Raw genomic sequence first — 17,502 nt, 5'->3', positions numbered from 1 at the left:
GCCGTCGTCGTTGTCGTCGTCGCGGATTAAACCCCGTCGTGCGGGAGTGAAATCACCGGGCGCGAATCGAGCCATTAATACGGGGCAGATTAGTCGCGCTCTGCGAAGCCCGCGTGTATTCCGACCACGTTTTTCCGGTTATATGATCTTGGTCTGACTCTCGACCCGACTTTGTCATTACAGTGACAATGACAGATGCGGAAGCAGTGGCAGGCGGAATTGCTCAGCTACCATGCGACGTGAAACCACCGCTCTCAGGGGACAAGCTGCACCTAGTTATTTGGTATAAGGAAGAGGCAGATGCACCGATATACAGGTAAATTCTTCTTCCATTTCTCTACCTTTCTCCCTCTCCTTCTTATGTTGATCGCGTGCAATATCGTTCCCGCTTTTCGAATACAAAACCGCCAAGTCGCGTGCTCATTATTATTACAACAGCGTTTGACGCTGTAAGTTATTTGCAGATTCCATATTTTGATATCTAACTTTTGGTGAAATTTGCATAAAGGATTTAAGTTTCCCATTTCTACATACTTTTATTGCATCGGTTATTTCAAAAGTCTATTAATATCCTGTTGATTTTTTTTTAACCCACGTAAAGAAAAAATGTCCATTGTTTCGATTTGTAACAAAAAGCATTCGATATTTTTGCTGACAAAAGCCGATCCCAGTTTTTTATTAAATAAAAGCTACGTTCACTTTTTGTCAACTTTTATAGCACGCATTTATATGTACAATGCGCTTACCACTGATTTAGATATCTCACACCGTAATTCTCCCGCTCATATTTAACATCGCAATGATGTGTAGAACAGTGCATGGTATGTAGAATGATAACATCACGCATGACATGTACATGTATAATATATGAAAGACTTTATACATAGGAACATGAGAGATATTACGACATTCGTATAATTATGATAATTGTGAATGACAAAACTTCATTTTTTTTTTTTCGTTTATTACGTGTGCAAACTGTAGTATACAATTTTACGATACTATTCCCTCATGCTGCCAAATTTGTTAAATTGTGTAACAAATAACTAGATATAAATGGAAATAGCTTCCTCGAAACTTACTTTCGATAAAATTAGTTACGTATTACTCTCAAATTTGTAAATATATGTTATGTAAATATCCTGTATAAACTAATTTATTTAACGAAGCATGGAAATATTCTTTGCCGTTTGAACTATAAAGTTATTACGACAAAATTATTTTATGATAAACAATTTAATGCCTGAAGAATGGCACAAATAATATTTCTGGCAAGATAATTGCAAGCGGTAATTATTGTGGAATAAGATTTATCCATTTCTTGAGACGCGAGGCTCTGATTATGCGCGGGATATACTCGAGTCAGCTGAGAAAACGAACTTCTTCCGTTTGTTCCACGTTGGACTTAATTCGCGCAAATGGAAATGCCTCTCAAACAGAAAGACAGGCATAATTTACATTCCGCGCCACGAAAGTGACATATCAGAGAACTGCAGGAAAATCGCTCGATGTTCTAGTTAGGACCCTTCGACGTTCATTAAATCAGAGTGAATTGCATCTCAGAGATATGTTAATTGGCCGCTAATGTGCTCGTCGATCAAACGAACGACGTAAACGATTCTGGCAATGTGGCAATATAATCATTGTTATTAGCACTACTATCAAGTCATATTTACAGACGGTCTAATTAGACGGTCTAATCACACGTGCCACTCACGTGTGACACATTGCGTGTGCAATTTTATATAAAGAAAATTTTAAGCCGCTGTTAACGATGCTACTGCGAACTTTGTAAATGTTGCGTTTCAACTATATTGTTGCTGCGTCCATTATTATAATATTTATTTTATATGTATAAATAACGTCTTCGATTACAATAATTCGATAGTTTTAAATCATTCGATATGCATGCAGAATTTATTTTCATATTTGTAAAAATTTTTCTGCCGTATAATACAATATTTTTATAAAATTTTGCATATCGCCTCTCCGCGACGATTTATTATACAAATTTTGACGTTTTGTATAATTTAAAAAAAAAATCTCAAAAATTCTCCCTTTGAAATGCATTTCATGATATTCTTTTAATTACAAAAGCATGTTATCATTTCTCTACGTCGGTTCTGTTTTATAACAATATTTGAATTAAAATTTATACGGTACATTATTCTCTTGACTTAAACGTACCCAATCCTTTTTAAAGACTCTTTTTATTATAACGCTTGCCACGGAGAAACGTTTAACAAAATTAATTTGTCATAAATTTATTAAATAGTCCAAATAAGATGAGAACGATAACGATAACGCGATGAAAATGGATATCCTATAGATGTTTAATCCACTTTCACCGTGTTGAACCTCTCTTCTGGAGAACTACTGGCGTATTACGGGAGATTGTTTTCATTGAAATGAAAAAACTTTCCCGTTAAGCGTCTTACGTCTGTAATTCGCTAAAGAGTTCACCGCCGACAGCTCGATATTAGTTTGCCGAGGTACGTCAAAGGAAAAAATTAATGTATGACAATTGTACTCCAAGGATTAATTAATCCGCGACGCCGTCGCGCGGCTGCAATTTGAGCTGCGATTCGATCATCATCGGGGGAGGATTTAAGTGCCGCCGCGTATTCGTAACGAAGCGCGATTGCCGTAGGAAATACAATGACTGCGGATACTCGCGTCTGAATTTTTCAAGCCGGCTCAACCGGGCGATTAACTTAAGCAGAAATTCGCTCGGTGGATGCACGACTAAAGAGAGAGAGAGAGAGAGAGAGTTCGCGAGTTCGCTCGCATGCATGTGTACGCGAACTCTTCCCGCGAGCACAGACGAGGCAAATTGCTTGACGCATGCGTGTTTTGCGATGACTGACACAATTAATTTGTAAATTACACGGGCCAGAAACGTAATCAGCCGGCACTGCTAACTTCGCCGACGGATTGTCGGCTTATTATATTTGCCGGCGGATTTACGCATCGCGTTTGAAGTTTGCGAACCGGATGTGCCCGCGTATTTTCGGAGGAAATTGCACGCGGCTCGTTTGCCCCGTTGCGTTGCTTTAGTTCAGTTATTAACTAAATGGCAGAGTAATGCATTAAGCATGCTAGATAGCCAAAATTATCCCGTTATAGCACGCATACAACGGCCGATCTTGATAATGTATTCGTTGCTTGGCAACCGATGCGTACAATCGATGCGTCTGCACAAAATCACGCGCACGAGAATTAATACCCGGCGAAGAAGGGAGCACAATTATTACGTAATTTGATTAAATCGCTGCGTTGATTGCTCGGGCAAAGTAATAAATCCGTGGGGGTCGAACGGTAATAAATAAATTAATTTAAGTCTCTAAGCGTATCGAGCCACACGTCGTTTGAGCTGCAGTTTAATGTGTGCTCTAACTCTGAAATTGAAAGAGAGGGAACGGGGAAAAGAGTTAATCTCGTTGCCTCGGATCGAGGCGGCTTCTCGATCGCAGGGAAAACCCCACGGATTAAGGTGCACACGCATTCTCTCAGCCCTCCACTTCCTCCTCTTCCTCCTCCTCCTCCTCCTCCTCCTCTTTCTCTTCCTCATCCTCCTTCACCTTTTCCTTCCTACGAGCGGAAGCGTCCGCTCGATTCTCTTATTCCGCCAGTTGATATCGCGGTTTATGCATAGAAACGAGGCGATGCCAGGAATCCCATATTTTCCTCGCGCTCGCAACCCAACCCCGTGACACACTTACATTAGTGTATATCTATTCGCGCGTCGGAGTGTTCCCCCTAGGGTGGTCCATATAGCGAATTGGCTGCTACCCTTTATTTCTTCCTGTCTTCCTCTGCGTCGTCCCTTCCTCCCTCTTTTCCTTCTGCGCCACGTCTTCTCCCCTCCCCCCCCTCTCTCTCTCTCTCTCTCTTTCTTTCTCAGTCGCCTTTTCCTCTCGCGAGCACGTCGCTTCTCCCGACGACTCTGATATATGAATTGAAGCGCTTAAAGGTATCCCAGGGCGAAATTATGGATACGATATTATTTCTTCTGACACGCGCATGAAGACGCGCGTGGAGACGCGCGTATCTATCCCGTTATCCCGCCGGCACTTTGCGGTTTTATTAAGTTGAAAGTCTTTCCCGACCTCCGTGACGAAGTACTTCGTCGCGCCGCGGTGGCCTTGTTTTTTGATACGCTCGCCGCTCGTTCGATTCTCGCGCCAATTGATTTATCTTCGTCCGTTTCTTCGGCTTCGGGTTGCCACGACTCGAAACTCATCGCCATCGGATTTCCGACGAACGAAAATAAATGTAAGCCATAATGTATTTGTATACAAATATACGAGCATATATCTTAAATTATTGACTGTCATCCTTTTATATAAATTATCCGAAGTGTGAATGTTTGATAGATTATCTCTTTCGACGATTTTCTCTTCGCTTAATATTAAATGAAGGGTTAAATCTTAAAAGGATATTCCGGTTTATATTTATTGGATCTAAGAAAGGCTTACTTTCAAGAATTTTTTTCATAGAAAAGCATTGAAACAGTTTGGATACATTTTTTGCAGAAATATTTATTGATTTTTGTAAATTATGACGATATTTTTTATTACATTGACTCGAAACGTAAAAACAAAAAAATTTTTGTAATTTATACGAGGTTATGCATCGATGAACTAGAGAATCGATGTTAAAAAATAAAAATTAACAAAATGGTGATTTTTTAAAAATTATACTTAGAAGATTTTTATTTTATTTTAACGCTTCTGCAACCAAAAAAATAAAAAATAAAAAATATCACCATAATCTGTAAAAATTAATAAATATTTCTTCAAAAGTTACATCTCAATTGCTTTAATATTTTTTTATTAAAAACATGTTCTTCTTTAGATTAAATAAAGTAGAATAAACCCTTAAATTGCAACTCTTAATATTAGAACGACTGCAATTATTTAAAAAACATTTTGTATGATGATTCTTGAAAATCAAACGAGTCACGTCTAAATTAGTCGACGAATCAGCAAATGAGAAGATTCCGGCAATTTTAAGACGCTCTGTAATATAATGCTCGCGAAAAGTCGTATGTCGTAATGAGATTCTCGTCTCAAAGTGTGTGATTGTGGTCGACTTCCTTTTGGCAAATAATTAAGGAAGATTACCGATAATAGTTCGGAAGCTAGTCAAAGCGATGCTGCAACGTCGACAAAGGAAATGCAAAAGCGTGACACGTTCTGCACGTGATGTGCATCTCTCATCTGTTTGCAGTGCAGTAATCCTTTGTACTTGCATGTCCAACATGCGATTACTCTATTCGTTGCTGTTGAAATGTCTATGGGAGATATAAACGCGTTTGTAAACGATGCCGAATAATAATGTTCGTAATTAATTATATTTGTAACAGATTGCAATTACAAATTATATTTTATATTAAGCGATTCACATTTTACGTCTATTATATTGCATTACATAAAACGATATTTATATGACATGCGATAAATTCGATTTAGTAGGCTTTAAATAGGCAATAAAACTAAAAATATTTATGGCTCCTTTGAAATATATTGTATCATTTTTTTTTTCTTTTATCGCACCGCAATTGGTCTTCGAAATTCGATAAAAGAAGTTCTGAAGGAAGTAGCAATAATTCGAGAAATAATAGTCAGAATGAAATTGACGCGGCTTGAAATGCGTTTCAAATTAATGACAAAAACGATGATAACATACACTTCATTAAGGAACCTTGTATATATCCCCTGTGTATGCTGTCTCATCACGACACCCGGTGTCCTTTTTGATTAACGTAATTTATCGCTCGACCGTTTAGCAAAAGACCGGAGCAAGGCGCTCCAGAAAATCGAAGACGCAGAAAATCGTTCGGACAAGCGAGAGCGTTCACACGCTCGGCTGACGCTGTAACCCGCCTTGGCGAACCAGCGCGAGTCATATAAAAGTATGAACGTCCTCCAAGGACCGGTTTCAGGAAACTACCTCGCACATATATCGCTCCGTACGGCGAACCTTTCTCCGGCCTCGAGATGCACCCGCACCTGAGCAGGTGCAACGCGAACGAGAGCAACATTCGTCACACCTCGAATGAAATCAATCCTCCAATTTCCTTTCAGTACAACTTTGAAATCTGGAACTATATTTTTGCTACGCCGATTCTTCTTTTCAAAGTGAAAAATATGTGCAGAAGCATTAATAAATATCGTTTTATTTGCTCAAGAGAACGTAGTTAAAATTTCTTAAAATTCTTATAAAAGTTGATCTTTCCAAAAAAAAATAGCTCTATAGTAACTGACTTTCTTAAATGCATAATTTATTAAATTTAACGTTAAAAACACGATAAAAATTGTTGATTTTGTCTTCTCCCTTTCAATATGTTCTGTGATAACAATAGATTTTGCTTGCCGAGGTCAATGGAGTTCTCTCTAGCAGTTTTCATCGATGTAAAGATCAACGGATGTTTAATTATGCAATTTTTTAATTTTGTCTTAATAATTCACGATTATATTTTATATGAAAATGGCGACTACAAATGATTCTTTTCTTACATTATTTTTTTTTATTTTTTTATTATGATATAGATTTTTACTTTACGACTTAATGTTTATTTATTTTGAATTATTTATTATTTCCATCTAATATTATTGCTCTAATATTATTGGCCGATCTTCATATATCTTTATTTTGTTTGTAATAATAATATCTAGTATTATATTGATATAAAAAAGCTTGTATAATATTATTAATATAGAAAATATTTTCTTTGCGATATTCTGTTAATTATTTGGCTTATAAATAGGTCCAGTTTTTTTTCGGTTTTTTTTTTTGGGAGTTAATTAGATATTACACAAAACTCTCATGCACGTTCACAAAGTCGACTGCTCCAAATCCCAAGGAAAATATGAGCGCCGATATGCAGACACAATGTCTACCACAGCACGCTTAAAAGTTCCGCGATAACGGAATGCCGTGGCGTACAGCTGACGCCATGGTATAATAACGCTGACAGAATCGCAGAAACTGCTATGAGATGCACCCAGGACTGTACTGCACATTAGAAGCGTATACGTTCGAAGAGATAAGGAAATTATGGCGGTTAATTATTACCTCGAGTACATATCGCATTCGCTTTAGATCTCCTTGCGGTGCGAATCTAATTCAGGAGAATTAAAGGAATAAATTAACAACAATTAACTTAGCTGTTTCAAATTAAAACCGTTCCAAACTATTTTTGAAATTTCATGTACCGCATTTATGAAACACTGAGCTCGATTTTGCTAAAGGGTTTGACGAATTTCTCTTAAAGAAAACACTAAATAATTATAATAATAATTGACATTAAATGTGTTGGCACCTTTAAATCTTGAATTAAAATTAAAAAAAATAAAAACTATCTAACTTTAAGTACACATTAAAGTTTTGCTATTTAATTGGGCTCTGAAAACTTTGTTCATAACTTGATCACTTAATTCAAGCTCCAATGAAGCTCAAAAATCATTGATAATATTTTATCAAAGAGATTTGAAAATCTTTAATTAAAATTAAAATCCGGGATATTGTATACATGCTCAGTGTACAGGCAATAATAATGCGTAAACGTTATGCGAAGAAAAATTACCGTTTTAATGTAAAATATATGCCGGGTCTAAGCTTCATCGAAAATTTCGCTCAAGCACAATAATGAGTTCGGAAAAGTTACCGAGGAATTTCATTATGACCCCGATCCGTCGCAAATTTCTTTGGAAAATTTCTTTGTAACAACGACGCCGCATAAATTCAGTTAGCTTCGTTTCTGTTCGCCGCTCGCCGATAGAAATTCTGCGAGGGCAGCGCGCTAACGTAAAAGGGCCGATATTAGAGGGCAAAGTGCTACGAGAATCCTGCGTGACTCTGTACTTTTCTTCGGTAACTACGCCACGTCGGGGCATTTTTCTCGATTGACCGTCTCGTGAGAGTTTAATAGGGGCAATATAAAAGTTTCTCTCTATACGTTCGCCTGTCCGAGAAACACGATGACGCGCATTAGTGAGTATTGAAGAAAAAAGAGGGGAAAATAATAGGCGCGGGAGCTTTTCTTATTTACGGCTTTTTATAGATAAACTTCCGATGGTTTTTTTAACGCGAAATCATAAATACAATATATTGTGGTACGTGAGCTAGTCACCGTTACTGCATGATAATCCTGCGTTTTGTCGTATCTCCAGGAAGAGAACGGTTTTACCAAAGTCCCTTAGTCTTTTACCGAAAACCTGTATTTATCTAAAAATTTAGATACAGGTCTTCGGTAAAATAATTTCGTTAGATCATCAAAATAATTATGTAGAGCGCTCAAACTAGTTACTAGAATGCCAAAATTTTTTCTTGCATTGCTCATCATCCTTTATAATTATTTTGATAATTACGATTATGTAGTTTAACAAAATTATTTTTAGGTCTGTATCCAACTAAATTTTCAGATACTTTAGCAAAGCCGTTCTTTTTGTGTGTATAATACATTGTCTTATCACGGTAGCTTCAAGAATTTTAATAAGCTCCAATAATTTGTATTCTCCATCTATATTAATATTAAAATATTAAAACCGAATTATGTGCTGTTGACTTTAAGTGATTTATCAAATTTGTGTTTCATAATAAACGCATCGTCTAATAAAATTTAATTTGATTTTTGTTGTAGCTACGACGCAAGATCGAGGGACGGCCCGGATCAAGGGAATCACTGGCAGGATCCCAGCCTAGAAGGGCGAGCGTTCTTTAAGCACTCCGAAACCCCCGCGAAACTCACTTTGGAAAAGGTTCGCGAGAGCGACGCAGCTGTTTACCGATGCAGAGTCGACTTCAAGCAGTCGCCGACGCGCAACAGCAAAGTCAATCTAACGGTCATCAGTGAGTTCCTAAACGATATTCCGCATTGACCTGAATATAAGATGCGCTCGACAATAAAGGGAAGCGAGGCACGTTCCTTTGTAACTTTCTTAGGACCGCGGCGCGTTTCTTTGAATACGTATTACTTCTATACACCTTATTTACAAACGAATCTGATAATTCTGATAACGAACATCGAAATAAGCAATCTAAAAACATTCGGAAACACTTTCGATACGTGTTCTTGATTTTTCTCATAAACGCACTAGCTGTATACTGCGCACAGACGGTACTGATCTAAACTTTCGGAACGTTTATCCTGAAAGGTTTCGTACAATGGCAATAAAACATATTAAATATATAAAATATACATTTTCGAATCACTCTCATATTGCTAGAATCTTATAGTATTTAGAGCATGCGAGGCATGAAAATATATAATATCCATCATCAAATCTTTTAAATAGAGCTCAAGATAATAGAATTATGATTATTATTATTATTATTAATTAGGAGATCACATCTCTTGATTATTAAATTCAGTGTAATCATGCTGTGCAATTATTAGATTTAGCAATCGACTTTATGAACGGGTAATTGAGGATGGGATTCAAATAGCAGACATCTTTATGATGAGTTTTAGGCTGTTTTACTTATTAACATACCCCGAGAGTTATAAAATATGAGTTTTAGCATTGTAATTTTAAAAGTTCTCAACTTTCAACGTTCTTTTCTGCAAGCTAAATTACCTATAGTGCCTAGAGAGTTTTGTTTATTGACATTTTTTATTGGCGTTACGTAAACTACAAAATTACAAAAAGTGAACGAAATTCACCGGGAGCCAATTTCTTACGTGGTTGTATGCGAGGTCCTTTATCAGTCAATAAATCGAACGAACTTCCGGAAGTTTTATGACAGAAAGAACGATTTTACTACAGCATGCAAAATTTGCATAGTCCAATAAAAATTTTTTGTCAAACACAGAAAATATTTTATTTGGACTATCAAAATTGTCTACAATGTGGGAAAAATCATTAAAGTTCAATAAATATTTATTCGAATAGTACTGATGAAATATTTATTGAATGTAAATATATATTTAGTACAAAAACCACTAATAAAGTATTATTTTTTTTCTTATAAAGTAAATATTTATGTACTATAAGTAAATATTTTATTAGTATCATTTGAATAAATATTTATTAAAATTTAGGAATTTTTTTCTCTCAACTGTTGCAAAAGTGCTCTTTCTGTGTATAATCAAAATTGTTCAAACATATCATCGGGATCATCAAAAATTTTCAATAATTGAATTCCGAAGCACGAGATAGTACGATACACCTCGGGATTACGTTGATCAATTTGATATTTCCACTCGTCATTCCGTTATCTAATATAATCGACATCGTTATTGTCAAATAGTCGATATCCGCGCACCTGCGCGCACTTTCAAAATAGTTCACCGGCTGCATTTAACTTTTTCTTTTGCATCGCGTTAGAGTAACGTTTCCCTTAATGGAAGAACGGTTACGTGACCGTGGCCGATAATACCAAGCGGATAGACACAGAGCCCCTCCGCTCCATACCGTTACATTAAAATTTATTTTTTATCTTAGAAATAACACCCCCTTAATGGTAAAGGCGGTACGTGACGACGCAGACTGATACATCGTGATGCAAATTGATTTACCTCGCATTTCGGGCTGGCAGTTACACACCGAAACGAATATTAACGTTATTAGTGGTATCGCGAATTTTTATACGCGTGTGAAATGAAAATCCAACTTGAGGTATTAATCGGGAAAAATAAACATAATTGTTTGGAAAAAAAATTAATTTTTTATACGCAAATAATTCATTTCTCATATCAATCTTTAAAAATAATTGATATCCGCGACGTTTTCATGTCTGTTTTATTGTTCATGTTTTTTTTCTTGTTCTTTTATATGTAAAATCTTTTTATATAGAAGAGAAATGTGCCGTTTTATCTAAATTCTTTTCTGTGGAATACGTGTGGCACCATTACAAAGATGAGGTCGGAATTAAATTGATAACAATAATTACTGCCATTCTCTCGACTTCATTAACACTTTGCGTGCTGCTAAGGTATCTGTACGGCGCATACTTGCAATTTCGTGCAGTGGACGTACATTTCTGTTAGAATTTTTCACGTTCTTTATTTAATTCCGTCAGATTAAAATTACCATTTTGAATTCAGAGATTTTTGTTTTAGATTCAAATTTAGCAGTTTAAAAATCTCAATGGAGCAGTTTTCGTGTCAGTTTAATATCTTAACTGAAAGCATTTGTATGAAAAAAAAAAAAATTTTTTTTTTCAAAATACTAATTTTCTAATAATACTTAAAAAATGTTACGTTTTCAAAGATTTCTCTCATTCTCATTGCGAATTTTATTTGCACTATATGGAGATTTATTAACATTATAATATCAGTCGCAGCAGCGTTTCATCTTCTTAGGTGACATTATAGGATTGACACGTCGTTGCGCAAGTTGGTTTACTCCTCACCTTCGCCCAGTCCCCTTATACGCGTTTCCGTAGACACCTCGAATAAGAGAAAAAAATGAAGAGCTTCTTATCTATATACTGTGAAAATTATTACAGTACCGCCGGAGCAGCTTAGCATATTGGACGAAGACGGAAGGTCTCATATTCCCCATTACATCCTTGGCCCGTACAGCGAAGGAGCGTCTCTCAATATCACGTGTGTCGCCGCCGGTGGTAAGTGCATGACGCGTCGATGCACTTTCGGTGCATTCGCCTTCTATAACGCTCAGGCGCCATGTCGTTGGCACGACTTGCAGTACTTGAGTTACGCAAAATAAATGCACGGCTCTATTTCTTTGACACTTTAGGCGAACGTATTACACGTAATCTCGCGTCTTGAATATCGAACGACAAAGATAATGCCTTCGGAGGTAAAACAACGTATAAATATCGAATATAGCGGTGAAATAAAAATAAAGCAAGGTATCTTGGTGATGCAAGAAGCTCCAACGTTTCTTGAACGTTTTTTAATTTGGTTGAACACTGAATATCGATAGAATTTTAAGAAGTTTCAAAATAATTTATAACACTACTTGTTGTTTCATCTATTAATGAACTCTTTTATCTTAGTCTCATTTTGTTACGTATTTTTTATTTTTTAAATATATTTTCTTTGCATAAAAAAATTATTGTAGCATTATTTGTTAGCAAAATATTTTTTTTTGTAAAAAATACCAGTTTTCAAAATTTTTTTTCTTCTGAGAAACATAATTTACATAAATTTGTTACATTTCTAATTATTATTATTGAAAAATTTAATTTTTTATAATAAACTTAAAATTTTACAAAATAAATTTCGACAACGAGTTTTTGCAATAATTACAACAAAAGAGACGATAGAGATATATAGAGGCATATAGTTTATACGTTGTCAAAGAAAAATAAAATAATTTCTATTTTTTTTTTACATTTAAAGAGATTAAAATACGTAATTTCTTTATATTAAATAATAAAAATAATATCTTTTTGATTCATAAACACTAATGATACATGAATGTATGTGTGTATTTTTTTTTAATTACGATAAATAGTTGTTTTTTATTACAACAAATGGCAATTAAAAATTCTTCTCCTAATACAAAAGAGATGCTATAAAAAAGTACGTTTAATAGATGGTTAGTTAAGGAAAGATTAATGTGTAACCACGTTGTGTTCATTGCACATACTATTTTGAAATTAAAAATTACGAATCTACAAACTTCGCTAATGATTTTAACGTCATTATAAAGATTTTAATTTTCATATTTCTGCTTGTATAACGGAGCGTTAAGTCGAGATGTGATTATACGCCGAGCGAGTGCCATTAGCGCTGTTGCGTAACGTAGCACCGACGTATATTCACCACTCCGAACCCTTATGTTTCTTCAGGGCGACCGCAACCACGAGTGACATGGTGGCAGGGGACTGCTCTACTGGACAACAGCTACGAGACCGTTGATGCTAAAAGGGTCCGGAACGTGCTGCAATTGGAAAAGTTAGGCCGCGAACATTTGCGTGCGTTTCTGACCTGTCAAGCCACGAATAACAATATGGTAGCACCGATATCAAGTTCGGTGTCACTCGATATGAATTGTGAGTATCAACAAAGAGATATTTTGCTGTTGCAATCTAAAGAATAAATGAAAAAAAGTAACAATTTTATTTAATAGATTTTATTCTGTTTTATATGGAAAAGAAAATATAAATGAAGCAATTACTTTTTATTTAAAAAAAAATTAAAAAAATAAAAAATCAATAGAATGTAAGTTTTTTTTAATAGAATAACCGCAAATCACGATAGTATTCTATTATTCTATGCATTAAAATTCTATCCTACAACAATTATATTTTGAATTAAAAATTGTGCTTTAATAATTCGATTTGATTCAGCATTAAAAAATTTTGATTCGCGTAGCAAAAATCTCTAATAGCAAAAATAGTTATAGAAAAAGAAAAGAGGCATATAATTTATTGCTTCATTATAAAATGAAGAAACGACTTGTGGAGGAAAGTTGACGTTTTCATAATTATTAATTTAATTCAATTATCACATTTCAAATCGATGCTTAAAAATCATCGCGAATCGATTGTTACAATTTATCCGAGAAGCATCAGTGGATTAAGTCTTTAACAGAGAAATTTCTATTAGCTTCACAACCCGTGCACGGATCGATGGGTGCTTAAATCCGAGTGTGACACACTCTTTTACAGTGAAACCGCTCTGGGTCCGGATTCAAGGAGAGAACCGTCCACTTAGCGCCGGCAAGACCTACGAGATAGGTTGCGAGGTTGTCGGAGCCAGACCAAACCCGACGATCATATGGTCCAAAGGGAACGTGATACTGCGAAATGCACGGGAGACGGTACGATTTAAAATAGATTGTCGGCGATTTAATGCACTCCCATAAATCACACGTGGCACATGTCCCGAAAACCCTTCTATATAACGTTTCCGTCATTATTTTTTAATTTATTCTCTCACTCTTTGAAAATTAATAAAATCAATTTAACGTTAATATATGCACGAAGAATTGTTTCAAACAACAAACTAATTATTCACAAATATCGCATTTTCGTGATAAACTGCCTGATATAAAACCAGTTATTTGTCAATATTTACAAAACTATAAAAAATAAAGAAATTTTTATATCATTATTATCTTCATTAGAGAGAGAGAGAGAGAGAGAGAGAGAAGAAGAATTTTTTTACACAATTTGTTTGTCAATGTCGTCATTATAATTAATATACTGTTTTATGTGTTCCTCTAAAATAGATATTTCAGAAGTATAACACAATTTATTTTTCACGTTACTTCAATTTATATCCAATGTGACAGTTATAATCCTTTAGAGGTACGAATATTGGCGCCGTAATTGGCCAATATAGGTCCAATATCGGCGTAATCACTGTCATCTAGTGGTTCTAATCTGATCACGACGGCGGTTCGGAATGTGTATACATACCGCGATTATTAAATTATTCAGTAAACTGTTTTAAATTCATGAAATCTCGCCAACAGACGAGTCCCGACGGCAACGTAACAACCAGCATCCTCACATTCGTGCCGAGTATCGAAGACGCCGGAAAGTTCCTCTACTGTCGCGCCAGCGTGCCAGATATTCCGGACTCGGAGATGGAGGAAGGATGGAAGCTCGATATACTCCGTGAGTGTTTTCATAGAAACGCACCAGGGGTGTCCTCGCAATTTCACGTCGCGTATGCGACCGCACAGTAGAAACTTCCATCAATGTAATATTTTTATAGGCACATTGCGCATGCATACCGTCGTACGTATGCTGCATAAAGTCAACATTAAAATTTCAATCGAGAATCTACTTCTCTAAATCGTTCTTTGTACTTTGGATCTCGTCGCTATCGGCGGATTGTTTGCGTAAAACGCAACAACATTTACCGTTGGGATCAAGTCTATCTACATCGTAGCGGTTACGTACTTCATTTCAAAGATCGTAACGCTGAAGCCCTTGTAGCAATAGATTTCTTGCTTGAGCTGCTTTTTCCTCTAGAAAAATTCTATAACACATTTTAATATCGAGGATCAAAGAAAACTCGTAATTTAAAACTCGAAAGCATAAGCAAATAATTTTTTTTTAATTTGACATTAATTTTGAGTTAAGGGGACTTTCGCTTTTGGCACCATTTTTGTACGCCCTTTTTTGGAAATTTTTTTTAAGAAAAAGCTAAAAACTTAGTATATTTATTCTTTGATATTTGAATGTTCTTTACACATTTTTTCAAACATTACGAAAAATAATTTGCCATTTATTATTGCCATTCAAGCTTTATCAATTATATTTGATATATATTTGAAATAAAAAATTAAAACATGTTTGATCTATATAAATGCAGTTTTTGTACCTACCACCACATTAAAAAATTGATTTCTGTGCAAAAGCAGCAAGGTTTAAAAAAATTTTTAATTTTTTTGTTTCTTTTTTTCGAGATATTTTCTTATCGGAAAAGTCGAAAGTTAGAATTTTTATTTGATCATAAGTCGGACGAAAGAAAAACATGTTATAAGTATCTTTTAAAAATTTTGAGTCAATTGGATTAAAACTAAATAAGTTATCGTGACAATGTTTTAAAAAATATTATTTAACAAGGACACGTTTAAAATTTTGTAAACAGTTGTAGAAACGTTTACTGACCCCTCGCCTCCCCTCAAGTTTTAAATAAATAAATTTACGTTATGTATTACAAAAACAGAGTTTTACAACTATTTCCAAATGTTTACTAGTTATTCGGAGAAATGATCAGAAAAGTACACAAATTTTTTTGTTTTAATATTAAAATAATCTTTTACATAATTTTTTAAAATATTTAATAAAAATGTTAGAAAGAAAAAGGAGAGAATTTATACATGCCGCGGGGCGTTAATGAGCTGTCAATAGAAAATCTTTAATCATCTTTGATAAAAAAACAAAAGAAAAAAACAATATTTCCAATCAATATCACGGCTGTTGTTCGCAATTGAAAATTTCTTTCAATCCCACTGCACGTTCCGACTTTCCTCGATTCATCGCCGTTATCGATAACCGAAAGGGCGTACATTCGACAGTTTTCTGTGTTGAATACATTCTTTCAAATTTATTGGTGCGCGGGGGAGATTGGTGTGGGCCCAACGGTCATGTCGTCCGTCGAATGTCGATGCCGTCCGCGCCGTAGTCCAAATTGCACCCTCGGCGCAACTTTCTAACGCCATTAATACGCAAAGTTGCAGGACGAATCGCCGCGAAGCGTCGCAGTCGGACGTTGCAGCCGGCCGGGATTAACGCCGTGATTTCACTGTCCAATATAAAAGTTTTCCCCTAACCGGTCCGAGCGAAAGAGAACGAGATACAGAGAGCGGGAGAGCGAGAGAAGGTCCGCGTGGAAATTAATGGCACATGCCGATCCACCGCGCTGAAGATTCAGTCCGATTACGCGCCGCGTTTCCACCACCTCGACTACCTTGGCAGTCCCATTTTCTCGTCTTTCCACGGTTTTTTCCATTAGTCGCGTTCGCCAGTAATTCCACGGGGCGGGCGGTGCTGGGAACGGGGGGTGAGGAAATTTACTTTTACTGCGTTTATTGTGAGCGCGAATCCGCGAATCGGTATTATCGGATTCGCGGCGGCGCTACCGCGAAAGGAATCATAAGTAACATTCGAAACGATCTTTTTTTTTTTTATTTCCATGAAGATAATACCGCGGAACGGACATCGAACGACGATCTCTCAATGGAAAAATGCGCCGGCACTCTCGATGCGGTAGACCATTTATTTACGAGAATGTCGAAAAATGTATTCGCGCCGAGAATTGTACTTGCTGAGAGAGAAAAAAAATTGGTTGCAATTACCATAATTTTAATTACCATAATGTTATAAATTTAGTATAAAATTTATATGTACACGGAGAGAACGGTTTTACTGAAATATCTAAAAAAATTTGGCTAGATCTCTCGAGGTCTGGAAGTAATTTTGTTAGACCATCACCATAATAATGTAGGACGCTTAAACTAGCTGCTAGAATGTCAGAACGTTCTGCAATCTTGCTCATTACACTTGAACATTTTTCATAACCGTTTTAATGATGATTATTTTCAGATTTGTATTTAGCTAAATTGTTTAACTTCACAAGTAGAATCGCGTTCTTTTCGCGTAAGATAAATTAAATAGATAAAGTTTGTCGCAATTGGTTAGCATGAAAATGCGCGAAAAGAAAAGTTTTAATTTCCCTCCCTTATCTAAACGTCCACTCTTCGTGTTTTTTCCTTTCTTCTTCTTTAGATCGATATCTAGGCACTAATAATGTCAATTACTGTAATTAAAGCGACGTCTTTCATTCTGCCACATTTCACGCGCTTTAGCTTTGATGTGTCGATTCTGTTTTCAGACGAGCCTGTGGTTACCCTCGAGCTTGGCAGCAATTTGAATTCGAGCGCTATTCGGGAGGGTATCGACGTTTACTTCGAGTGCAACATCAAGTCCAATCCCTGGGTTTACAAGGTTTCCTGGCGCCATAACGTGAGTCCGCACAGCATGCGCATCGTACGGAGCGCAGATAACGAATCCCGTTCAGAAATCGATAATATAAGCCGACGAAGCTTAATCGCGTCGAGATAA

General features: G+C 36.0%; 1 protein-coding gene across 5 annotated transcripts in view; it reads left to right on the top strand.

Moving 5' to 3' along the window:
* Positions 1-17,502, top strand: part of LOC105203674 (nephrin) — a 269,754-nt gene that overhangs the window by 211,099 nt on the left and 41,153 nt on the right. For all 5 annotated transcript variants that reach the window (XM_026134212.2, XM_026134213.2, XM_026134211.2 and 2 more), the window contains exons 3-9: positions 184-316; positions 8,648-8,856; positions 11,458-11,574; positions 12,769-12,972; positions 13,591-13,742; positions 14,400-14,544; positions 17,273-17,403. In XM_026134212.2, the coding sequence (XP_025989997.1) occupies positions 184-316; positions 8,648-8,856; positions 11,458-11,574; positions 12,769-12,972; positions 13,591-13,742; positions 14,400-14,544; positions 17,273-17,403 (1,091 nt within the window). The remainder of the gene's footprint in view (positions 1-183; positions 317-8,647; positions 8,857-11,457; positions 11,575-12,768; positions 12,973-13,590; positions 13,743-14,399; positions 14,545-17,272; positions 17,404-17,502) is intronic.

This window comes from Solenopsis invicta, chromosome 1 (genome assembly GCF_016802725.1).
Source record: "Solenopsis invicta isolate M01_SB chromosome 1, UNIL_Sinv_3.0, whole genome shotgun sequence".
Taxonomy (NCBI): domain Eukaryota; kingdom Metazoa; phylum Arthropoda; class Insecta; order Hymenoptera; family Formicidae; genus Solenopsis; species Solenopsis invicta.
The sequence above is the reverse complement of the archived record's forward strand: the minus strand, read 5'-3'. Positions and strand labels throughout refer to the sequence as shown.